The sequence below is a fragment of the Meriones unguiculatus genome, chromosome 6 (genome assembly GCF_030254825.1).
Source record: "Meriones unguiculatus strain TT.TT164.6M chromosome 6, Bangor_MerUng_6.1, whole genome shotgun sequence".
Lineage (NCBI taxonomy): Eukaryota > Metazoa > Chordata > Mammalia > Rodentia > Muridae > Meriones > Meriones unguiculatus.
Genome location: NC_083354.1, coordinates 128,363,086 through 128,389,118, shown reverse-complemented (window position 1 = coordinate 128,389,118; position 26,033 = coordinate 128,363,086). Strand labels below are relative to the sequence as shown.

The following is a 26,033-nucleotide window of genomic DNA, read 5'->3' as shown; positions in this document are numbered from 1 at the left end:
CTACTGTTTGTCTGTATTACACCCATAGCCAGGCTTTCCCATCTAACATGCGGCTTTAAATATATCCCCACCAAGTTTGTTATTGCATATACCTCTTTTCCTAACCTCCCTTGTTGCTTAAATTTTCTGTTCTGCATTTTCACTGGAACATAAACTCTTCTCTGTAGCAGCTACATCAGTTACAATTTTAGATCTGTTGTATTAATTGGTTAACATTCTCCTCTACAAGCCTGAGCTTCATAAAGGCAGAGGTTGTGACTTCTTTGCTTTTCAGTGATTTTTTTTTTCCTAGAATAATATACAGCAAAATTGTGAGCTCAATAAAACATTGAGATGAGAAGGAAAATAAGTTCATGCCCTCGTGTATCTGCTGCTGTACACTTTGCTTGGTTGGGTACCCTTGCTTCTCCTCTGCATAGTACGGTTGTCAGTCATAAAGCTCTACCAAACTCACTGCATGTCACTACTGCTCTGTGTAAAGGGAATCTCCAGCCTCAGGCTTAAATCCCTCCATTGTCCAGTGCTGAAACACTGAGCTATTTTCTTCATTGGATCTTAATTTCTTTGACAAAAGAAGTGAACCGATATAAGAACTATTTTGCAAAACTTACTGACAGTATAAAAGTAGCTGCCCAAAATAACAATAAAATGAAGATAATTAACATGTATTCATTAACCTTTCCACCTTTCCCGGATTATCTTTCTCTAAAGTTTTATATGCATGCCTTCTTAAAGCACCATCTAATTACCTAGTGTTTTAAATAGTTATTTCATTAGCTTTTAATCTTGTCTGCAAATCTTATTATAATCTCTGAAACAAGAATCATTGTTTTCTATTTCTTGTAATTACTGTACTAAATTTAGCAAATAGTTAATTGATTGATTGGCATGTAAACATAATGTATTGATTAGATGTAAAAAAAATTGCAGAGGTATATGTGTGACAGTTTAAGCATATAGGCCTTGTAGATTGTACGGAAGAAGTAATGCCATCGGCAGAGTATATCATGTAAATCCTTTAATTGGCTCTTTTGTTTGGCCTTCAGTAAATGATTAATGTGGCTTCAGACTGCATTAAAATTACTTACAAAGGTTATTTCTCTTAAAAATAATACTCTATTCCTATGAATTAAAAACTGTGGAATATAATTTAAAATATAAATGTGAATTAGTTCCATATTTTAAAAGACACAGATATGAACAAATGAATAATTCATTTCTTTCAGTATTAATGGTTCTTCATTTATATGTAAAAATAGTTTCCATTGCTTGGGAAGAAGTGCTTACTAAATAGAATATTACACTCTTCTCTGGCCTTAAAAGGTTTCTCAGTATGAAAAAGATAGACTTCATAACAAAAGCTTTTAGCACTTATCACAAAATCTAATGGGATGAGAGCTGGGCCCCAGCCTCAGGTGAACGTCATTGTTTTTGTCTCATCCACTAAGAGTATAAATTCACCTCTATGATGTTCATGGATTCTATTTTTAATCAACTTTAGGTTAAAAGTAGCAACTCAACATGATTAGAAATTTGCCTCTATTTGACTTTAAAGTTTGATGATTTGCACACCTAATTTTCTTTATCTTCTCATCTTAATTGTGACAGGTTGAAAAGCATACTCATTTGATACAATAATGAAGAATTTTTTGCTGAAGTTTTTTTTTTCCTTTTCATTATGAAAATCCAGACTGTCAAATCTGACAACAATTACTCTGGTTGAGTTTTCAGTTTCCATGAAATTGGTCATTTATTCCCTATTCATTCATTTATTTATTCAAAAAATATTTATCACCTGCAATGGATAATACATGCCATGTGTTACACATAAATGAATAAGCATGACTTCACATTTAATGGAAGCTGGCATCCATTCATGAATGGGAAATTGTTTTTCAAATAACTCATAAAAACTGACCCTTCTTTCAACATAGGTGATGGCTTCTATTTCCCATGACTGCAAAGTGTAAAAGGACAGACAGCCTTGTCTCTTGATATTTCCATCCATGTGTGACTTTAACCCACAATCTTTACAGTGTTTCATTTTGTTCATAAATATGATTTAACACGTCTATGTATAACTTTCTTACAAAGAATCATTATCTTCATACAACCTGTTCTTTGCAATGTTATATTGTATACAAGTTATTTATAGGCAACTCTTGGAGAATAGTTGCAGACAGCCAGAGGTGCTTGTACACAGAGTTCATTGACCTCAGCTCTCCTGCCTACTCTGTCTAAAGGTCATGTGTTTAAGGAAAGACTATAGATGAGGAAATAAGATCCCCTACTTGAAAAATCATCAAGCCTTTTTCTGTGAACTAGGAAATAAATGGAGAGAATTACTATTTGTCATCATTTTACATTTGTTTGCTACTATAAATAAGAACAGTAAGTCTATGTCTATGCTTAATGCCCTTCTGGACATGCAACCTTTTCCAACTTCATGATAAGAAACTGTATGTGTGCTAGATCGGTTTAAATCCAGTAAAGCTGAAAAGAGGTGTCCAGAATCAAATTTGTTGTCTGTTATTTAATCTAATTCCTGTGAATTCTTACTTGTATTCTGAGTTCTCAATCTTGGATTTGAGGCCGCCACATTGTATATATATATATATATATATATATATATATATATATATATATTGTCTGTTAATTGTATCTATACTTTGGATGATTAATGGAAATGCATAGAATTGTGTGTTTTAAAAGGTATCTCCAGAGGGATATATTCCAATGAAAAGATTAGGGTATGCGGCCCTCACCTTTCTACACAAACACACTGAGTCCCCTCTCAGTCCCCATATTTGTATAGATGTAGCATGGGCAGCCTCTCGGGCAGCCTCAGCCTTGAAAATTAACTCACCCTCTCCTAGAAGCCAACGGCTGTCAGGAGCTCAGCAGATGGGCTCGGGACTTTGAGCTCACTTCCCTCCTCTGGCATTTTGGCTTGATCTTGGGTTGGCCTTGTGCTTGCTGTTAGTGCCACTGTGAGTTCATGTGCGCAAATACCCTGTTGTGTGTTAAAAACAGTTTCCTTGTAGTCATCTATCCTCTCTAGCTCTGCCCCCTCTTCCATGATGGTTTCTCAGCCTCTGGAGGAGTTGTGATTCAGATATCATGTTATACTTTTAAACTATCTTTTGTGGAATTAGTTTCATTGTATTCTATTGTATTTTTTTTCTGTGAAGTAAAAAGAAGTAATCTGAATTTTCAAGCCTGAGACAGGAATATCTTTTCCATGGTAACAGACAACACAGGAAATGTTTGCCTGATTAGTTATTTACAGACATTGAAACCAAGTTTCTTAACCTAAGCAACAGTAATTCTGGGCATCTGTTATAAACTAACATAAGGATTGCAGTTTTCATTTTGGTGAGAACTGAGAAAGAATGGTTAAAGTATTGTATGAAACTTTTAATGTTTTGCGTGAAGACATCAAAGAAACAGTATGTATATTCCTTTCAGCTTATAAGTCATCAATGGTTTTTAATCACTTTGTATTAATCCTGCTATAGGAAAACTAGTTTGATATTTTAAGAGAGTACTCCAAGAGCCCCTTAAAAATTCTAGGGGATTTCAAGAGAGAAGACTCAGAAGATTTAAGGAGATAAGAAACTTCTAATTTTGAATTCAAGGTTCTCCTATGTAATTCAGTTACAAAATCAGGTCTGTCTTGCCCATACAAACAGTGCTTGCCTCCTTTCAGCAGTGAGTTCCTGAGTGCTTCCTAGGTGCTAGAATTTTGGTTGGTCTTGGGGATGTAGTGGTGAACTAAAATTTTATCATTTTGTAGAGAAAGTAGGTATAAAAACATGGTTTCTTCAAATAACATTCCACTATGGAGAAGGCGACATGGACACAAAGCCCCACCCCTAGCCGAGAACCTACTTGGGAAAGGAAAAGAGATTTTCTCTAGTGCAGTGACACTGCATGTATCAAGCACTTCAGTGCAAGCCCGGTGCCCAGGAGTAGGTGGGCAACCCAAACGGACTCCATGGTTTGTTGTGCATTTTAAAATTTGGTTTGGTTTAAGGTTTTGTTTGTTTGTTTGTCTTAGTTTTTGTTTGTTTTATTTTCATTTTTGTTTCTGAAACAGAGAAATAGAGGGAGATCATGAAGTGAGGTTGTTAGAGGGGTGGGGGAGGGGTGGTTTCCTGGGAGGAGTTCGGAAGGGAAAGACTATAACCAAACTGTATTCGGTAAAAATTTTATTAAAGCACATCAAAAAAGATTTCTTATAATAGGGAAATGCAGTGTTTGGGAGGGAGTTGGTGCACTGACCTAGTCTAAAGAGAGCCTCAAAACCTCAGCTTCATAGCTGAGTTATCAGGGGAGAGACAGAGAAATGAGTGTGGCAGGAGATGAGAGCCGAGTACAGTCAAAGAGAAATTTATATGTGAAAGCCCTTAGGTGAGAGAATGTAGAATGCTGAAGATCAGACATGCAACCTGTCTGAAGCATCAGGTTCAAGATAATGAGAGAAGCCTGGCAGGCTAAGCCTGGCTGGGATAGCGCTTAGGAACCAGCAGGGCATTCGGATTTCTACCCTTTGTTCAATACAGTCCGGGGAGAGCCTTAAACCCGGAGCTGGCTCCAGTGAAAAACAGAAATCTCCAAACTGAAGAGAATTAATAAGAGGTGACAAGTCTGGAGACAGCACACGCGACAAAAGGTTCATGCGGCTGTGCTTGACCAAATGCCATCTGTAGGACCCTCTCGAAGAATCTATAGTTCTTGTCTTCCTGAGTCAATTTAAACATTTCTCATCTAGAAAGAGCATAATGATAAGTATGGGCTGTATTTACCTGGACTATAGAAAAACATCAATGGTCAGTATCTGTGGATTGTGTACTCTGTTCAGTCGCACTCAGTTTTCAGGCATTAATTTGTTTAATCTTGCCAGCCAGGCATGGTGGTTCATACCTTTAATCTAAGCATGTGGGAAGCAGAGGCAGGCAGATGTCTGTGACGTCAAGTCCATCCTGGTCTACATATGGAGTTTCAGGCCAGCTAGAGACACATAGTGAGATCCTACTTGCACAGAAGGAAACTTTGAGTCACAATGAAGTTGGCAGCTGTCCCAAAGTCAAACCACAGTCTGCACAACTGCACATTGAATCTGCCTTCTTATACTGCCTTGTCGTCTGGCAGAGCAGCAATCTTCATTCTGCTTCTGGCCAAGAAAACTCTCTGATGCTTTACTCTCTTTGAATATTAAGTGGAGCTAATAATATGTTCTGGAAGGAAAATTGTGAAAGCTCGGGAACAAATGTTAAGCAGTTTAGTCTACCAGCCAAGGAAGGTGCTAGATAAATAGATGAAGTTTGTTTTACTCGACTCAGTAGTACTTGTGAACACAGAACGAGTTGCACGTGTGTTAATTACTTTGCGCTGCCTCCTGGGTTCAGGACAGGGGACAGTGCGGTGGTTGTGAAGTCAAATCATTAGCTTAGTTCTCTGCACAGTAACTCCCCTTTTGGGGGAAAGGGTGATATTTGAGAGCTCACAGCTATGCCCAGTCAAGAGAAATATAATGTTTTGAGAAGTGCTACAAAGGACAATAAAAGGAGAGTAATAAGCTCTCATAGAAACGTGACCAATGACCTATCTTAGGCAGAGGTCCAGAAGGATTAATCTCTTTTGTAAAGAGTTTTACAAATGAGAGGCAGTTGACAGAAATTCCCTCTGCTGCCACTCCCATCCTATATTCAGGATGCCATAATACCTTGTAAAATGGGCTTTCTTTGAGAACAGATTTGCATAGTAGAGAGGTAGATAGGAGTTAGAATGATATTGAAGAACACTTAAGTTCCTCTGAAGGGGAGTTAAGAGCTCATATTCCTGTTGGAGATGCTGCCTCCCTGTCTACCCTTAGTGTTCAGCTGAGCAATAACTACAGCAACCTAAGACTTATTTTCAAGGACACCAAGGAGGTAGTGTCGCTGAGCAGGCTGACTTTCAGGCTCTGCAGAAAAGATGCTTTCTGCTTGGTAATGGAGAGCGTGTAGGTAGAGAGCTGAGAAAGCGTTCTGAATCTGGTGGTGGAGGTGTGCCTATCTGAGAAGGAAGCTGGGGCACTCAACAGTCAGGAGTGTCTGTGGTTCCTAGAGTTAGCCTGGGAGTTCTACAAGCTGGTTCAGAACCCTTTAAAAGGTCTGTTTACTTCCAATTTAAAACAAAAACAAAAAAACAAACAGAAAGCACACTTGTCCTAGGGCTTGAAGTTGTACCTAATACAAAATCTGTGTGTGTGACAAGTAAATGTGATGTTTCTCTCTGAACATTCCTTTGCCTCTCGTCCCTAAGGGACAAGCACGGGAGAGAAGGGCGGATGGATTTAGCTATACCTTAACACCATGGAAAGTAGAGGAAAACTCTCAGCAGCTCCCAGGGGACTGTGTGGGAGGGCTTATTGGTCGCTGTTCCCTGTTTGTTTTGTGGGCGCTGGAACAGCTTGTCTCCTGGAGTTCTTTGCTCATCAAATAAGTTCCAGGCTTTCTCTTCTCTGTGGACTGCTTGTGCTGTGTAACCGTACCCGGTGGCTTTTCAGACATCGGGCGTCTTCCACAGCATCAAACACTGCAAAGACAAGGCTGCTGTCTAGGTGGCCAAGGGATTTCTCACTGTTTTTCTTGATGGATCTTGGAACAGTAACCATTATTATTGTTTTAATAAATTGTATGGTGTGTGAGTTTTATTAAAGTTGGTATAGATAGGGGGAATGATTGTGAGTAGTGATTGTAGGTGCCTGGAAAGTAGCCTGCGCTGATGTGAGTAGCGGTCATGGGACGTTTTTCTAGTCAGTTTTTCTAGTTTTCCCATCAGCGTCACGAATGTGGTCACTATTCCTGTCCTTTTGATATCCAAGATGGTTATGGGCAAACACATTCCTCAGCAAAGAGGAGTGAGTCTCTTTTCACACTTTCTCCTTTTCTTTAAGTTTCAAAATAGCTGTGATGAGCAAAATCACAAACAGAAGGTTTTCAACATTGCTTAATGTGTAGCACAGAAATGTGTTTGATGAGTTTCAGCTGTATGTTTTTAAGAGGACTACCTATTAATTACATGCTTCAACACTATGCTGAGTTATGGGGACATGGGTACTATCCTGATGTATGGGGTCCACCCCGCTGGGAGCGGTACTGTTCTAGACAGGTGGTCTAAGCAGTAGAATAAAGGTGCATGCCCAAGGAAGCAAGCCAGTAATTAACATAATTGGGTAGTCTCTGCTAAAGTTCTTGCCACCTCATTTCTGCCTTGACTTCCCTCAGTGATGACCTGTAACTATAAGCTAAAAAAGAAAAGAAAAAGAAAAAGAAAAAAGCCTTTCATCTCCCAGTTGCTTTTGGTCATGGTGTTTAGCACAGCAACAAAGAAGCAGACTAGGGTCACTGACAAAGTTTCCGAAGAACAGAAAAAGCCTTGCTTGGAAGGGGATTTCCAATCCTGCTCTTCTATTTTATATTAAATAAGCCAAGCTTAAAGAGTTTAAGTGATTTCTGGCAACCGTGGTTGACCAGCCTACACTAGAAACCATGCCTTCTTTCCCACCTTGTCTCTTCTACACCAGGCTTCTCTTCCGCAGAAGGCTCAGCATGCCATAGCACTGGATTTCAGTGTAACATTTTCCTTCTACAACTTATTTTTCTTTCTATTTTGAGCTTTCGTTCTACCAAGGTGAGCAAATTGTATTACCAGCCAATTGAGGGTCACTCCGATTCCGCTTGAGGATATTATATAAATCTAGGGTGTTATCTGGTGCAGAACCAGGAGACACAGTGTGTCTCTATCATGCTCGGCTCTGCATGATGCTTCTGTAGGATTATCTTCATTCTACCCAAGCTTTCTTGAGTAGGTCAGGCATGTTTGTGCCTCTTTTATTATTAACCTTCAGACCTTTTCCAGACTGCCAGCTTCTTCAAGACTAGTCAGGAGCAGGAAACCCTAGCAGGTCCTGATGTTAAAAGCAAATAAAAGAGCTTAGGTTTCTATTTTTGAATAAAGATTTTTTTATACATATCCGTTTTGTGTGCTCACATGTGTGCGTAGATACAGATGTCTGAGAACAACTTTCAGAAGTTGGTTCTCTCTTTTCACTATGGAAGTATCAGGGATTGAATTCCAACCATCAGCCTTGGTTTTAGTTACCTTTACTAAGCCATCTCAACAACTCCAGTGCATACTCTTAGAATACTTCCTATATGTGCTGTGTGTGTCCTCTTAAAGCATTGGCTCATGCTCCACAGATTATATTGTTTTGTACCATTAGACCATACATGTTAGTAATTGAAAAGATTAATTTTTAGCCCAGAAGATGCAGCACCTTATACCTAAATCAAAGCATATAATTTGAAAGGAGTTGACACTTAATTTTGATTCCTGTGTCTATATTAAAATACCCTGAAAGCAGCTTGGGAAGAGAAATGGTTTATTTTAGCTCACAATTCCAGGCTTTCGTCCACTGTAGCAAGGAAGCCACAGTAACAGAAACATAAGAAAATTGCTCATACTATGTGCATTGTCAAGAGCAGAGAGCAGTGGATTAATGTACACATACATTACGTTAGGATTCTCTGCCCCAGGATGCCACCCAAGGGGAGGGGGGGGTCTTACCAGTTCAATTGATGTGATCAAGATCACATGATCAACAGACAAACCCACAGGTCATTCTGATGTACACAATCAATCATTGAGACTGTCTTCATAGGTGAACCTAGATTGTGTCTAGTTGACAACTAAAGGTAACCATCATAGTTGTCAGGAAAACACAGGTCACAAGTAAACATACAATAACTATATTAATACACCTTGATTTTTAAAAATTATCTTTCTTTTTTTTGAGACTATAATTCCATCATTTTCTTCTTCCTTTTACTCTCTTCAAGCCTTCCAATATGTCTGTCCTAACTCTCTTTCAGAAAAACTCATGGCTTCTCTTCTCATTAATTGTTGCTACATACATAAAGACATTTTTCCTGAAACTTGTTTATTTTTGTTTTTATACAAAATCAGTGGTCCATATTCTGGGGAAAAGTTTCATAAATGAGCAATGGGTATTTCTTTGAACAGCTGGATATTTTTGTTTTGTTTTTGAACATTATCTATTTTCTGAATTTTTAAAGGAGGTTTTTCTTTAAGTGGCTTTTGAGAGCAAGCAAAGCAACAGTTGCATCTTCCTTTGAGAGCTTTCCAGAATGGAATGCCACCTGGTACATCCTGAATTCTGTGAAGCAGAGAGCAAGCTGGGCTAAGTGAATAAAAGTAGCATATCCTTAATTACCACAGAATGGTACCTAATTACCTTCATACCAGCTTTAATGTATCCTGGACCAGCAAGATGGAGTTTGATTTTCAGCTGAGTTGCATAAGCCAACCTTTCGGTGCTGGAATAACTCCCCCAGTGCTGCCAGCTTGCATTCTGACAGAGATCTTTTGGGCTCGTACGTTCCCAGTGTAGCTGTCTGTATTTTCAACACTGGCATGCAGTGTCTTCCCTGGCCTGCTGTTCCAACACAGCTGCTACTAATATTGAAATGGCAGGAGCAACTGTCCTTGAACTTAATCCTTCAAAAGGAAATGAAAAATAACAGACAGGGCATTGTTATCCAAATACAAAGTGCAGTAATTGGGTCATAATAGATTTAATCTGTGAATTTAACTTGATCTCGTGTTTGTTAAAATTCCATAGTTCTACCAGACTCAAAGACTGCCTCAGTAGGGATTTTGAAATTCACTCTTTGTTAGCAAAAGTGTTAAAAAAGAAAATTTAGTTTTAAGTGATTTGGAAAAAAGACTATACGGCTGAAAGAAGATGTGGGTTTTTTGTTTTGTTTTGTTGTTTGTTGTTATTGTTTAGTTTTTACTATTTTTATTGAGTGTTTACTGTATGCCAGACTGTAAAGAAGACAAGAGACCAAGCATTTGAAGTTATAGCATTGTTTGAATTATTTTTCTAATTTAACATTTGTATAATAGACTTTAAAATACATGTTTTTAATATTAAGAACCCCAGAACTGTACCTGTTTAACAGAACTACTAATGAAATCACTATGGTTGATGATTATTTTGAGTTATTGTTTCTGTCTTTATATTATATCAATTTGCTTTTGTAACTGGACTAAGTTAGAAAGAGGAGTATGAAATGACATTAATTTAATGTGCCAAAATTATCAGAATAACTAAATATAATTTCAGAATGGTTGTCAATTTGAAAACACTCAAATTTCTAGTTTTCTTCACAAAATGGAGGGAAGAAAATATGAATAAAGATGTAGGAAAATGAAATTAGATGGGGTGTGTGTGTTTGCTGGAAAAGACAAAGGTTTGGTTGTAGTAGATTATTCTCTGAAATATTAAATAAGTCAATAGGATTAGTGAATGCACTCTAGAAAAAGAAAAAAAAATACCTTCTTGGTAGCATTTTCCCTTGATATTCCTTTCCATAACTTAGAAATGGCCATGTGAAGCATATTTCCTCATTGGCATTTTATATAAAGGAACATTTTATATAAAGGAACATATTTTATATAAAGGGTGAGTAGAAAGGTTTTGTCACTGAAGAGCTATGGCATAATGGAAAAGAGGCCTGAGGAACAAACAATCTAAAACAGAGAGTAAACTGTGGGGAGAAGAAGGTGAATCCCACAAAAGATTTTCATCTATGTAGAGTCCTGACACATTGAATGAAACACGTGATCCAGAGAGACCATGGAAAGAGTGCTGTACCAGACAGCTGGGAGGAAAGAACACTACATTAGGAAACAGGAAGTTAGGATACTTGGCCTGTATATCATCAGTGGGTTCAAATCTCCTCTCTGTGTCCACTGACCTTATGTGATACTGTAGAAAAATAAGAAATCTGTAAGTGTTCATCATTTGTGGTTCCTGGCCCAGAGCTCAAAAATGTCCCCAGTGACAGTGTTCAGAGGCCCGTCTTTTGCTATTCATAATGAGCCCCTTTCAACAATACTGTTGTTTATGTGATTGTGTGTTTCTTAGGAAATGGGAACTAGATCGCAATAGAACTACCCTGTGGTGATAAGGTTAAAACTTTTAACTCTGGTGCTCATCATCTGGTAGGAGAAAAGAATTGGGTGTCGAATTAAATCACCAGTGATCAATAATGTCATCTGTCGTGTCTAAAGGTAAGGCCTCCCTAAACCACAAACAGTGGAGTTAGTAGACCCTCCAGGTGGATGAATCCATGGGGCTTGTGTGATTTCCACAGAGGCAGACACACTCCTAAGAACCTCTACTCAGAACTGGCATCTGAAGTAAAGGGCGTTCATCAGGAGGATGTGCTTTCCTCATGCATCAAGGCTGGTTTCACATAGTTAGGAACAGGGAAGAATTGTAGAACCTCTGATGGGTCCAAGTGTTGGAGAATTACTTTGTGGGAGAAACAAACTGTCCTGGGAATCAGTGAAGAGAAGGAAGGACCAGCGAAGAGGAGTTTTGAAGGTAGAAAGATGCCCACTAGAATTAAAGAGCAGTTTAGCCTTTAGGCCCTCAAGGAAAATGGTTCTTTTAAGGGATGGTTTCATGTTACCTACTTTGACCTCAAACTCACTTTATAACCAGGATGACATTAAACTCTTTATGACCTAAATTCTGGCCAGGAGTCACCAAATGAAGGGAATATAGTAATATAACCACCATAGAGCTGGTTTACTTGGGAAACATTTTTTTCATTGACCATCGGGGGTGCTATTTTCCTCCTTTCCAGTCTCATAATAATTAATAATGTTGCTTTTATAAACTTGTAGGTGAAATGGTATTCTTAGAAGATGCCCATGGTCAGGCCGAAGGTGTTTCTCCAACTTCATTTAGTTTGGTTTAAGGTAACATTAAATGGCAGTCAAATTTCACTCTTACGTCTTCCTAGATTACTATAACATAAAGTCTTAGTCAGAGCTGTTTCTGTGTCTCAAAGAAAGTCAGAAATACTCACCATAAAGAAGCCTAGCTAGAATTGGGAGGGAAAACGTGGCAAAGTTGCTCTACTGGAACTCTATTGGCAGCAAGTGGTGGCTCTGTAAGCAGAGTGATAATACTCTTCCATCTGTCCCTTTTCTTCTTAAACTCTCTGGAAAAGGAAGGGAGGGAAGAATTTTGTGAGGTGGGATAAGACTTGAACATTATAATCACCTCATACATTTTTCTTCTTTTCCTGTTACACATAGAAGTTATCAGCTAAGAAATAATATGGCGTAGGCCTTGTGATGCCAGCCTTTCCAGATGACAGGCAACTGTTCAATAAGATTAAGAGTAAAGCAAGGCTGCCACATGACAACTGACTAAGAATCCCCACCTTCCGTGACTGCTAAGGCATGGTTTTCTATGGATCCTTTGGAAAACAAAGCTACCACTTGGCGTAGAGAAGATTGGGGGTGGGGAAGCATGATGACGTCACCCCATAACTATCATGTAATGTATGTGCAATATTGGCTCTGGCAGACGGGTCAAGGACACGGTGACAAAACAGAGAGACCAATGGCTATAGAAAATAGAAATGTGAAGTATTAGTCATAGAAAAATTAGTAACAGAACATTTTGAGGTGAAACCAATGAGTCAGGCCTGCTCATAAGTTATCTGTTAAAGGATCAGCATATGCAGACATATGGTACTTCTGTTTTCACTGAGAAAGAATTTTGTAATATAAAATGACAATCTAAGGTTACTTTAAGTAGATTCATTAATTAATAAAGTAAAATTCTATTTAACGTTAGAAATAAAGGTATATGCAAAATCTACAGTGGGGAATTTTTCTCAGCCCTTCTCCCCCAGCCAACACACAGAATCTAAGATATCTCAAAATTTGCTAATCAGACCATGAGAAATCTGAAGCAAATATGATGTATCTTGATTCCATGCAGTCACTTCCCTCCTCTCCATTTATGTTAACATTTTGTCATTTTAGCCTAACTTTTGTGCTTAACTTAAATTTTCTTACTTTGACCCAATATTATCAAAACTTATATAAACAGCCTTTCCCCTCGCATCGATCTCAAAATCTTGAATGAAGTTTGATACAAGCGTAATACTAAATTTATGAAAGATTGAAAAGAAAAATGTATTTCTTACTCCCCATACTGTCTTTCTCTGTTGTACTGAACAACTTTTTCTGGAATATTTCTACTTGACTACCTTGCATTGTCTGCCTGATGACAAAGACTGGTACAAAGACAGTTTCAAAAGGAAACTGGTATTTTGCAATACCAGAAGTTTAGATTTTAGAAAGATTGGGAGAAAGACAAATAAAATATTTTATGAAGTATGCCAGGCTCAGAATTATGCATGGCCATTTTTGTCACATAAAAAGGTATTTTGATGCTCCCAACACATAATGTTCCTACTCACCAAAGCAACTTTATTTCTCTGAATTCTTTTTTGCTTTTGAAAAGCTTTGAACATTCCCAGTCACAGCGACTAAGGACAGTTTTCTCAAGCTGTTGTGCATATTCACAAAACTTTGTATTTGGATTTTCTCACATTTAACTCTTAGACTCACCCCTTTGCTGAACGCTGTTATTAGTGAAACATCTTGTGATCCAATTCAAATGATATTATGCAGTATTTATGAAATGGTAAAATATAGAAGATATTAGTGTGATAAATACTTTCTCAATATTGTTTCTTCAGTCTTTAAAATTAGAGTTTTTGGTGGTTTGTTGTTGTTGTTAACATTGGAGTTCTTAAATATCTATTTAGGAAAATAAACAGTGGAGACTCAAATTATTCATGACAGTCTGAGAAACAGGAACAGGTTTTTATTCTACCAATACAAACCAATTTCTTAGTCATAATTTAGAGCAGGAGTATCAAACCTTAGCTGAGCTGCTGCAGCACTCGTGCGCGTACTTTCCAAGGCATGGGCTGATGCCAATCCACAGACTGTTTTTTGCCCACATGGAAACAAGCAGAGAGCCTAAGGGCTCTGTGGAAATCTTGTAGCAACTTATCACTCTCATAACATCCAAGTACATAATCTAGTCATTTATTTTTATGGTTTTGTACAAAGATGTCAGTCTGGCAGGAATTGAAAGTGTAAGCATTCCATTCCTCACCAGAGAGCATGAGCAGCTCTTCTCTGGAGCTGTGTGAGGCTTCTAAAGAGATCCAGGCGGGAGATGGGGTGGTGGGAGGAAGTGATGCCAATAAATGCTCTCATGGGGGCAAAGGAAGAAACAAAGAAGGGAGGAAGACAGAACTTAAACGCCAAACAACAGGTAACACTAAATAAATGAAAGACCCCAAACTAGCGTTCCTAGGAAAAATGAATTTGTTTGTTGGTAGTTCCCAAGAGTTAAGAATTTTCTGTTTTAGTCTGTCTTCTTTTAGATACAGAAGACAGAAGCCCAACTCAAAATAGCTTGGGTAAGAGAGAGAATTATGAGTATGTGGTTGGTGGGTGGTGGTGGTGAGTGGTTTCCCGGACTCAACACTCCTAATGTGAAGCTTGTCACAGAGATTCAGAAAATTTGGAATCACCATGTCACCATCTTGTGCCTACGATTGCTCTCTTCAACCGTAAAGAGAGTTGTACCATGCTGGGCAGAGAAAGACTGGCTTTATACAGTGTGAAGTTGATACCCCACCTTAGCTACTTTACCGATCTTCCTCTGACCACCATACATAAAAAAATCTTAAAAAAAAAAAAAGACTGCCAGTTGAGTAGCACTGTACAATGTTTTCAATTTGGAGCATTTATCACAACCAAGGAAACAGAAGATTTTGGTGTATGTGCCAAAGAGTAGGGTGTGTTCGGTTGAAGTACGGTAAAAAGGGAGTATGCAATGGTCAAATAGTAACTGTTGACTGGATTGAGAAATACCCCCTAGGAGATACAGTTCAGTTGGCAGAGTACTTGTCTATCAAGCACAAGCTGTGGATTCAATCCCCAGAAGAAACTAGACATGGAGCCCTCTGTCACCTAAAGCACTCTAAAGGTGGAGGCACATTTATCAGGAGAAGCTGACTGTCATCTCAGCTACAAAGTGAATTGGGGGCTAGATTGGTACACAGGAGACACTGTCTTTAAGAGTGCCTAAGACCCCCTTACTAGGGAACCCACATAGAAACTGAGCAGCCTATGGACTTCCTCTGAGCCGGGGGTCTAGGTCCTCTCCGTGCATGGTCCTAGTTTGAAGCATTTTTCTCTGCAGGTTCCCCTGGGCCCAGGTTTTTTGGCTCTGTTGTTCTCCTTGTGGAGTTCCTATCTTCTACAGGTCTTTCTGCTTCCCTCCTCTTCCATAAGGTTTCCTGCACATTCATTTCGCTATGAAGCTCAGTATGTTCTTCAATACCCTGATGGGTAGAGTCTTTCAGAGGTCCCCTGTGGAAGGCTCCTGTCCTGTTCCTTGTCTTCTCCTACTTCCGATGTCTATCCTGTTTGCCCTTCTGTGAGGTTTCAGCCTCTTCCTAGGGTCCTCCTTGTTGTTTAGCTTCTTTAGGACTATAGATTTTAGTATGTTTATCCTATATTCTATGGTTAATATCCACTGATAAGTGAGTATATACTATGTGTGTCTTTCTGCTTCTGAGTTACCTCACTCAGGATGATCTTTTCTAATTCCCACCATTTGCCTGCTAATGTCATGACTTTCTTGTTTTTAATTGCCGAATAGTATTCTTTTATGTAAATGTTCACAATTTCTCTGTATCCATTCTTCAATTGTGGGACATCTAGGTTATTTCCAGATTCTGGTTATTATAGATAAAGCTGCTATGAACATAGTTGAGCAAACTCCCTTGTTGTATGGTTTAGCATCTTTTGGATATATGCCCAGGATCAGAGACTGTCTCTGACATGAACTCAGTAGCTGGCTCTTTGATCACCTCCCCCTGATGGGGGTGCAGCCTTGGCAGGCCACAGAGGAAGATGATGCAGCCAGCCATGATGAGACCTGATAGGCTAGGATCATATAGAAGGGGAGAAGGTCCTCCCCTATCAGTAGACTAGGGAAAGGGCACAGGGGGAGAAGAGGGAAGAAGGGTGGGACTGGGGGGAGACGAAGGAGGGGGCTACAGCTGGGATACAAGGTAGATAAATTGTAATAAATAAATAATAAAAATGAAGCAACAGCAACAAGAAGAAAAGAGTGTCTAACATATTAGTGAAACACACACCTCAGTGTTTCAGTGGGGGCATTTCCAAAGAGCGTTGACTAAGTGAAGATGGCCTACTATGACTGTGGGTGGGTCACCCCTGTGCTGGTGGCCAGTTGAAATAAAAGGGGATGAAGGGAAAGCTTGTCAGTTCCAGTGTTTTGCACTTTGCTCCTACGCTGCTTCTATGCTTTATCTTGCTGTGGTCTAAATGTGAAGTGACCCTCTGGGTTTATATACTGAATATTTGTTCCCCAGCCCAGAGTGGAATTTGAAGGACCATTAAGAGGTGGTTCTTATGGCAGGAACTGGGACACTGGGAATTTATCTTGAATTTTTAAGGCACCGCCTACCTTCCCCTTCCCTTTCTGCTTCCTGGCTGTAGATGAAACATGACCAGTCCACCCCTAATTTTCATTTTCATGCTTTTCTACCTACTTCCATGTCCAGACGCCATGATGGACTATATCCTCCTACACTATGAGTCAAAACAAACCTTTCGTCCTTTAAGCTGCTTCTTGTCAGGTATTTTATCAACAAGAAAAGGGACTGAAACACATGCTGTCGCCACCATGCTGGGTTGAAATCACTGACAATACAAATCTTCCCTCTCTTTAAGTTGCATATGTCAGACATCTTGTCACAGGAGCAGGAAGATTAACTGAGGCAAGGTGCTATGACCGGCAGACGCCCCAGAAACGTAGAGCTGAGTACAAGTTCCCCAAAGATAGCGAAAGTGTGTTTTGGAATAGATGGGGTAAGTAGACGTAGTAAGAGACGTTTGCTGCATCTTCGGGATAAGTCTTTCCAGGTGAAAACCGTGATGTGTGGTACATGGCAGGAGGTGAAGAAATGATAACGAAGACAATCAGAAAGATGAAAAGGAAAGAGGAGCTCCCCAGAGACTCTGGAAGCTGATACAGGTCGGGTGTGGGAGGTGTTGAGCAGCATAGAAAAAACCATGAAACAAAGCAGAAAAGAGAAGTTGAGAGTGGGTTGGAGAGCCAGAAAATATGTGTCCTCTGAGGACATCAGCTACCGTACAGCTTTGTCAGTCTGGAAGGCAATAACTGTCAATCAGGCAATTAGAGCTCAAAAGTCCTCAAGCGCCTAGGAGCCTAGTGTCCAGCCTTAGCCTGTCAGTTGCTGTGTGCTTCGGCGTTTGGACAGCACATTTTAAATAAAAACAATGCCTGGCACTTTATTATGTCTTCTCTTTGCTTCCTCTCCATTGTTAGCTTCTTGTACAACTGTAAACTCAAGATGGATTTTTTTTTTTTCCTCTTTAGTTTTCTGAATATAAACTAATAGAACAGAAGAAATCATTCATTTCCAGGCCTCATCCACAATTTTTAAGTGACAGTCAAGACACAGTTTTTAGCATTGCACATAGAAAGGTATTCAAAATTCACAGTGCCTGCCCCCCTCCACCCAACAATGGCCAAAGAGACGCCTTGGTGGTGGTGGTGGTCTTAGATCAGTCAGGGGCGGAGCAGATGTCGGTCCTTGGTGGCCAAAGCTGTCTTATGCCCAGAACTCGTAGAGATCAAATCAAATCAAACCCAAGCAGGACTGGGTGGAGGAAGACAGACAGAGACTTGCAGACTGCCACGCTACCCAAGGCCCGCCCTCCCCACAAGACACCTGCATATGGTAAAGGCTCGCGGCCGCTCCATGCAGCACGAACCGAGGATGTCCCTGGGGCCTGGCAGCCCTGTGGCCAGCCTCCAGTGGGAGTCACCACAGTGTGTGCCTATGTGGCAGTCAGGTGGTAGAGAAAGAGGAGTGGATCAGCTTGAGCATTAGGAAGAGATGGAACTGTAGAGCGGAGAGGAACATCCTGCTGTGAGTGGCTACCTCTGCCGCCTGGGTGAGCTCCCAACCCAAGCTGCCTCTAGGAGTCGTGCCTGAGTCCGTGGCAACACAGCAGCAGGGACTGGTGTCAATCTCCGTGGCTCATATAAAACATGGGACTGTCTCTGGTCGTGAATGTCCGAGGGCTGTGCATAACTAGCCCCGCCCCTCACCGGATGTGTTGCTCTGAAGATCTGGCCCTATCTCTCACCTGCCGCAGCCATCTGAAAGTCACCCAGGTAGTACAATGGCCCCGGTGGCAGGGGTACAGGTGAGGCAGACCCAAGGCGAGAGAGCACAGGAGAGCTGTCCCTACCACTCATCTGCCATGAGGTGGCATGGGTGTGGGGGTGATGCCTTTTTCCCTACCCCTCACCACCTGTGGCAGTCAGAAGAGCTGGCCCTGGGGTCACAAAAGCCGAAGAGCTATCCCTCTCCCTCACTATCTGTAGCCCTACACTTCACCTGGGCAACACAATGGAGCCGGCCCTGACGGCAAAGGCATGAGGGAGCCAGCCAGGAGGGTGTGAGAGCAAGGGAGAGCTGGCCCAGCCCATGACAGACCCCCATGCATGAGAACAGGGGAGCTGACCCTGCTTTCTATCAATGGCAGCATTGGGTGGCCTAGCTAGAGCATTTCTGGAGAGCTTCCCCTGGTGGTGCCGAAAAGGGAGGCCCAAGTTGACCAGCTCAGTTACCACCCAGGTCCAGATTGAGGGCAGTGAGTTAGCTCACCCAAGATTTGTATCATCCGTGAATGGTTGGAAAGCATAAAAGGGCTAATCCTGCTGATCCAAACCTGCAGGATCTCCATGACACAGGGCAATGACAGGATAACCAGGAGGAGGCCAGGTGAGGATCCAGTATTGATGGTGTCACAGAGCTCTCCTACCAGACCAACGACTCATTGCAATAAACATTCACAAGTGAAGATGTGTGAACAGAGAGGTACACTCTGGGACTCACTGTGGCATACTACAGCTTCCACGATGAGATTTTTGTTGTTGGTGGTGGTGATGGAGGTGATGATGTGTGTTTGTGTGAGTGTGTGTGTGTGTGTGTGTGTGTGTGTATTTATTTGGGGGGAGAGATTACAAAGGCGAAGAACAGATATGAAGGGATGGAGAGATGAGCGGGACTGGCATACATGAAGTGAAACTCCCATCAATACAAAGTTTTAGAAACTCATAATCTTAAAGAAAATTGCCTTGAATTCTGTTTTCAATCTTGAAAGACAGCATCTAAAGTCAGGCTGTTTGTGAATAAATTGAGAAAACGCACTGATACGCTGAGAAAGGGTTAATACAAGCGAGGCAGGAAATAGGCAGCCTGAGAGTTGGAGCTTGTGGGTCAGAGTGCCTGGCTTCTTAGAGCATTTAACTTGGACCAAGAAAAGCTAGGCTGAGCTCAAAGGCACATGCTGACACCAACCACTGCTACTTAAATTATGACCCCCGATTCAGCAGCACAATTGTGGAAAGCTTGAGATGAACGGCTCAGTGGGGAAGTTGTGGGCGTAAGGCCTGGGAAATTACGTTTTAACAAGCTCTTTGAGCAATTCTCTGGCATTAACAAAAGTCAGAGAGGCACTGGGCTGTGTGCTGGCAGAATATTCAAATGAAAAGGCCCAAAAGGTGGCTGCAGAAACTAAACCGGAGTCTAAGTGAGAAGACGGATGCTGAGGCCAAGGAAGTAAGAGTTATCACTAGCAATGGTACCTAAGGAATGGTAATAAGCCTTAATGAAAAAGAGGCAGAGGGACTTTAGTCCTCAGTCCTCTGGGAAATATTCACTGAAGCCAGGTTTCTCCACTCGGCATAGAGGTTACCTTAAGAGAAAGCAAAGCCAAATGTTCTATTGACACTTGGAGTGACCTTTTAAATAATCCGGTCTCGCCCCCTGCTGGATTTAATTAAGTTCTCTATGGATCTGAACAAAGCAGTAATAGAGTATATTGCTGTGTATATAATTATTGGGCTTAGATTAACAGAGTATATAATTATAATAACATTAAGCCCTGCTTGCAGAACAAGGAATATTCTTTGCAGATTATGTTCGATGGTTGGAAAATGCTGCATTTGCTTTTTGTGAGAGCACTGAGAGGCAGAGGTTGATAACATGATCATTTTGGCAAGTTGCTAAGGGAGAAATTCCTGAGCACATCTTAAGGTCCCTGCAGCACACTCTCTGAGGGCTTGGCCTGGAAATACGTAGTTCTGAAAATTCCACAGGTGGTTCCTAGGTTCAACCAGTTTGAGAGGCCTCCACACAGAAAAAGCAGGCTGGGGTATAAACCAACTAGCTTTCTACCCTGGGAAAAGCAAATTCAGAAAGAAAATTGCCTCCCACTCTTCCAAACTGGTCCCGTTCTTTGGTCTCTTCTGTGGCCTCCTCCCTCCACTTGTCTCATCTCTCCTCATTTTTACAGTTATTATTCCAGTCTCTCACAAACAGAACTGCTGTCTTCTCTCAATGCCCTCCTCCCTTTGTCTCCTTGGTCACACGTTATTTATTGTTTTTATTAGCTTAAGAAAGGCAGGCACCCTTCAGGACAGACTTTATTGGCATAATCCTAAGTGCCCTTCTGTTCATTTTCAGATGAACTTCATGTGGCAAGCTAAGTACAGCCAGAGACATGCCTGCCCAGTGTCTGGCTCTCTGAAAGCGCATTGCATGACCTTGAGCTATGTGTGCCCCAATGTGTCTACTGTCTGTCCTGCCGTAAGAGGGGTAACTTTCCTTTTTCTTCCAGCTTCTCATGGTAGCCGGCAAAGGTTGTGGCAGAACAACTTGATCTCCGCCAGAGTCTCCACAAGTCCTCTCTGTGTCTGTGTCTCAGTATCCAAATGTTATCTTCCTTTTCTAGTCTAAAGAAGAAATCACTTAGCATACTCACTAATGCATCATTAACTCATCTTAATTTAGCTGCATCTACAAAGATTTTATTTCACATATTGAGGAGAAGCTGTAAGTATGTTGAGGGCACAAACCAGCTCACTACAATGCACAAAGAAAATCATTCACGTTTCATGGCTGAGTGAATCAGTAACTTGTAGCTAAAGAAAAATGTGCTTGTCTAACTCCAGCGAAGCTCCCACACTAGGCATGTTCATGTTTAAAATCAGACCGAGTTTAATTGGCCTCCATATTTAATGACTGCAGCAAGGCTACATAGGATATGGAAACTGTAGTTTTGAAAAGGAGTATACTATAAAGAAATGGATATAATCAAAAGCAGCAAAGGAGAAGTTTAGAATGGTGGTCTTTTAATGAGAAAGTCACATTTTTTTGTTCATATTTTAGAGCTAAAATGCAGGTAAATCTGTAGAAAAATACCTAGAAGAAATAATAAGAATGTTGATCTGAATATAAAATTGTTCTGAGGCAACCTAAGCTGAGAACTGGGGATCTTGAGTTACCAGAATACAGAATCCTTGCACTATCTCTTTTGGTGAGTGACAAATGTAGTTAAGGCAGAAATTTGGTTTCCTCAGAGTTTAGAGTGCCCAACACAAGACAGCCGAGTGAAACTTCCTTCAGGGTTGTACATGAGCGCCATTAAATACCGACTAATATGCCACTGCTCATTGTGTACAGAATGGCCAACAGTGGAGTTTGCAAAATCAAGTGCCAGGACTAAATGGACAGACACAGAATGCAATCTCTGCTAAGCAGGCTCATTGGCAATTGCACAGTATCTGCACAAAAACTATGAACTTCATGCATTTCCCTTAATGCCTTACTTTTCCTGACTTCTTTCAGTCCAACCATAAATTCATTAATTCTGTTAAAAGAGAAATTTATTCATTATAAATTACAATATTTTAGGAAGATATAAAGGAAGAAACAAACCTCTGTCAAGTTCTTCTACGCAGGAGCCGTGTGGGCTCACTATTATCGTATTCATTCACTTCTTCCAAGCCTTTAAAAAATAATTTTTTTTACTACATATGAACATAGCCAGTTTACTTCTGGTTTGATGTTCATATAGTTTTTAAACATAAATATTTTCCATGACATTGAGACTCTTCAGTTACATTTAGTGACTCTATGATAACAAACAGTTTACATAATGTTCATCTGATGGACATTTGGTTTGTCTTTTTTTCATCATTGTCAATCAGGTGGCCATCAGTATCTGTATTTGATTTTTACTCCTTTCTGTCAGCAAGTTGAGAAGCATCTGTCTTTTAACACCCCTCTAGTTCTCGTTCTGTAGGAATGTGTACTGTTCCCACATTCATTCTCTTCACTTGGCTTTCTCCCCATCAATTTTCTCTCTCTCTCTCTCTCCCTCTCCTCTCTCTCTCCTTCTCCTTCTCTCTCTCTCTCTCTCTCTCTCTCTCTCTCTCTCTCTCTCATTTTAATATGATGCAATTGTTAAAATACTACTGGACTTTTTGATGTAAGGGAGGAAAGAAGTGCTATCAGATACACTCTAGACTCATCTATCTGTAGCTTTTGACTCCTTTAAAATCCTGCATTACGACAGGCTGGAATAGAACACAGTTTGAAACAAGTCCAACTATAATTTATCCATGTAAACCTGCTGTAAAGAGACCTATGGCTTCCTACCCACTACTAACAGCATAGCACAAAAACAACAGAATACAGACATGTTGGAGCCGTGAGCACTGCAACACTTGACAAGTATTGTTTTGTAATACAGAACAAGCAGCACGCCTGTGTTCATTATTCCTGACTGTTCCACTTCATGCTATACTTCAAATAATTTAATTTTCAATAATAGATTGGAGCTGTTTATTCTTTTGGAAATCCAGAATAAATCTCATTGTGAGCCTGTAAACCATTCTGAAGAAAACAAGACGAAACGGGTGTCCTCTAATGGCCCGTTTCAAGTCTGAGGTTCTATAGCAACAGTAAGACTTGGAAAGAAATTATTTATCTTACAATGATATTACAAAATGTTGGAGATAACTAACCCAGATTCCTATATGTTTTAAGACATCCCATTGGTTTCTCCTCAAAACCTACATTCAGTGAGACGGATAGCTTAGTTCCCTGAAATTGAATGAATTTTTATTCATGCTTTTAACTTTTATTGCAAAGGATATTTTTAATTAGAATAACATTTGTTCATATACTTTTTGTAGACATATTTGACCTTTGAACTTTAGCTTAATTGTGTTATTACCCTAAGATTCTTTGATTCCTCAAATCATCCAGTTCCCCTATATCAACTGTTTTATTATAATTCACTTATTCTCTCTATATGTCTACCTTTTTCTGTGTGTGGTGCAGACAAGGTCTCACTCTGTAGTTCTGGCTCTCCTGGAACTCTCTATGTAGACCAGGCTTGGCTTGAATACACAAAGATCTGCCTGTCTTTGCTTCCTGAGTGCTGGGATTAAAGGTATGTGCCACCACATCTGGCCTATGAATCAACTATTAAATTGACAAAAGACTAGAAATTTGATATATTCATTTTGATATCTGTTTCAGCCTCAGGTATCAATGGCAGCTAGAATATTGTCTAACATGTATCGATGCATGTTGTGGAATAAACAAACGAAGAGTGAGGAGCCCACACCAAACAACCCGTACATATTCGGTCTGGTGTTCAACCTAATTTACAAAAACATGCATTGAAGTTTCCGAACACAAGGTAGAATATTCAGTGTCATGTAATGAAATTTGAGTTTAGTAACATAACAAGGAACGAAGGCTGATGATGGAATGCTATGACAGCATCTCTCCTGTCTGGCAACTCTTTCTATGGCTTGAAGACGACTGTCAAGGCACACATTGAACTCTGGCATGTAACAAGTGCATATTCTAAGATTTTTCAAATTCATGTTCTTTAGCTACCCTCATAAACTTTAGATCTTCAAGAGGTATGTTTCTAGTCCTCTTATTTTAATATTAAAAATATGAATTATAATCAAATGAGTGTTAAATTATCATTTACTATTGCTAATGTTCTTATGCTTCTCCTTTCTCTCATAATGTGATTAGCTATGGTTTATTAGCTGATACGTATCCAAGATCACAAGATAGTAACCTATTCAGTCAACATTTGGGCTCAAGGATTCTGGGCCTAGGGCTATGTCTGCTACTGTGTATTATTTTTCTAGTATGTTAAAATTTTTAAAGACACAGAGTTATTTGTTCGAGACAGAATCGAATGTAATCATTATTAATGATACACAACTACTCAACAATGTATAGTGTATAAGGAGCTATCTAGCCACATAAATGCATTAAACAATTATTTGGATTGGAGAGTAACTACATTTAAATGTTTAGAAACATAAATGAAGGGCTAGGGATGTGCCAAGGGTGATCACTTGCATAGCATGTGTGAGCTGAATGACTGAATAATACTGAAGTATTTTTTAATGTCTGCACCACAGGGTCCTTGACCCATGGCCATGCACTATTCTTCCGACATTTGTGTATAATATTTCTTTAACACCTTATCCAAGTATTTTGAATTTATCAGTCCTAATCACTGGAATAAAAAGAAAAATGAAAAAAACATTATCAAAGAAATAATATCTTTCTTTCTCTCTTTTCAGCAATCTTGACACAGAAGAACTATGTGGTGAGTATCTTTAAGACCAGTCAAAGTGTTGTTAATTTTATTTAGAAAAAGGGGGAAATGTGATGAGATATGTTTTTCACTCCTTGGAGTTTAAAGTCCCGGAGTAACATAAACACCAGTCCAAGTCACCGGGGATTTTTCTTTATGCCTGAATGTGGCTCCATCGCGCATGTTACTTAAACATTTGGGCCTAGTTAGTTTGCTCATGAAAAGAGAATCAGAATTGTGCAATAGTCTTGTAAAAACTAATTCTTAACTAGCTTAATGTAACTTCTCCATCTGCTTCATCGTCTTTCTGCAGCCGTTCTGAGGCTGTATCCTTGAAATAGAAAAGCAACTTTGTTCCGTATCTGTGCAATCATTCTAGAGACGTAAATGCACTTTTGAAAAAAGTTCAAAGTGAGGAAAGAGAAATATTTTGAAATGCTTAGTCTACCAGCCTCTTCATTTATCTTGTGATCTTTGTGGCTGGGAACAGACATCAGAGATTTGAAAACGTGGAAAAGTAAATAACCTGAAATGTATTCTTTTTTTTTTTATAAGTTAAGTTTATTTATTTTTTTACATTTTTAAGTCTTTATTAATTACACTTTATTCACTTTGTATCCTACATGTGGTTCCTTCCCATCCCAATTCATCCCTTCCTCCCCTCTTCTGAACGCATGCCCTTCCCCAAGTCCACTGATAGGGGAGGTCTTCTTTTCCTTCCTTCTGATCCTAGTCAATTAGGTCTCATCAGAATGGCTGCATTGTCTTCTTCTGTGGCCTGGTAATGCTGCTTCCCCCTCAGGGGCAGGTAATTAAAGAGCAGGTCAATCAGTTCATGTCAGAGACAGTCCCTGTTCCTATTACAATGGAACCCACTTGGATACTGAACTATCATGGGCTACATCTGTGCAGGAGTCTTAGGTTATCTCCATGCATGGTCCTTGGTTGGAGTATCAGTCTCAGGAAAGACCCCTGTGTTCAGATTTTTTGGTTCTGTTGCTCTTCATGTGGAGTCCCTGTCCTCTCCAGATTTTACTGTTTCCCACTTCTTTCATAAGATCCCCTGCACTCGTCCCAAAGGATGGCCGTAAGTCTCAGCATCTGCATTGATAGTCTGCAGGGCAGAGCCTTTCATAGGTCTTCTGTGTCAGACTCCTGACTTGTTCCCTCTTTTCTCTTTGTTCTGATGTCCATCCTCATTGCCCTTCTGGATGGGGATTGAGCATTTTAGCAAGAGTCCTCCCTCTTCATTAGTTTCTTTGGGTGTACAGATTTTAGTACGTTTATCCTATATTATATGTCTACATGAGTGAGTATATACCATGTGCATCTTTCTGCTTCTGGGATAGCTCATTCAGGATGATCTTTTCCAGATCCCACCATGAAATATATTCTTGTTATGAAAATGTAGCATCATGAAACTACTAAACTTGAAATGAACATACACGAATAGGGCAAGTTTTATATTTTGCATTTTAAGATCAATGTATTAAATAACACCTTTATGCAAGTAT

The 26,033-nt window shown here is 40.0% G+C and overlaps 1 protein-coding gene across 2 annotated transcripts in view; it reads left to right on the top strand.

Annotated features, from left to right (window-relative positions):
- Nucleotides 1-26,033, top strand: part of Necab1 (N-terminal EF-hand calcium binding protein 1) — a 165,212-nt gene that overhangs the window by 38,938 nt on the left and 100,241 nt on the right. For both annotated transcript variants that reach the window (XM_060386022.1, XM_021652365.2), the window contains exon 4: nucleotides 24,506-24,531. In XM_060386022.1, coding sequence (XP_060242005.1) covers nucleotides 24,506-24,531 — 26 coding nt within the window. The remainder of the gene's footprint in view (nucleotides 1-24,505; nucleotides 24,532-26,033) is intronic.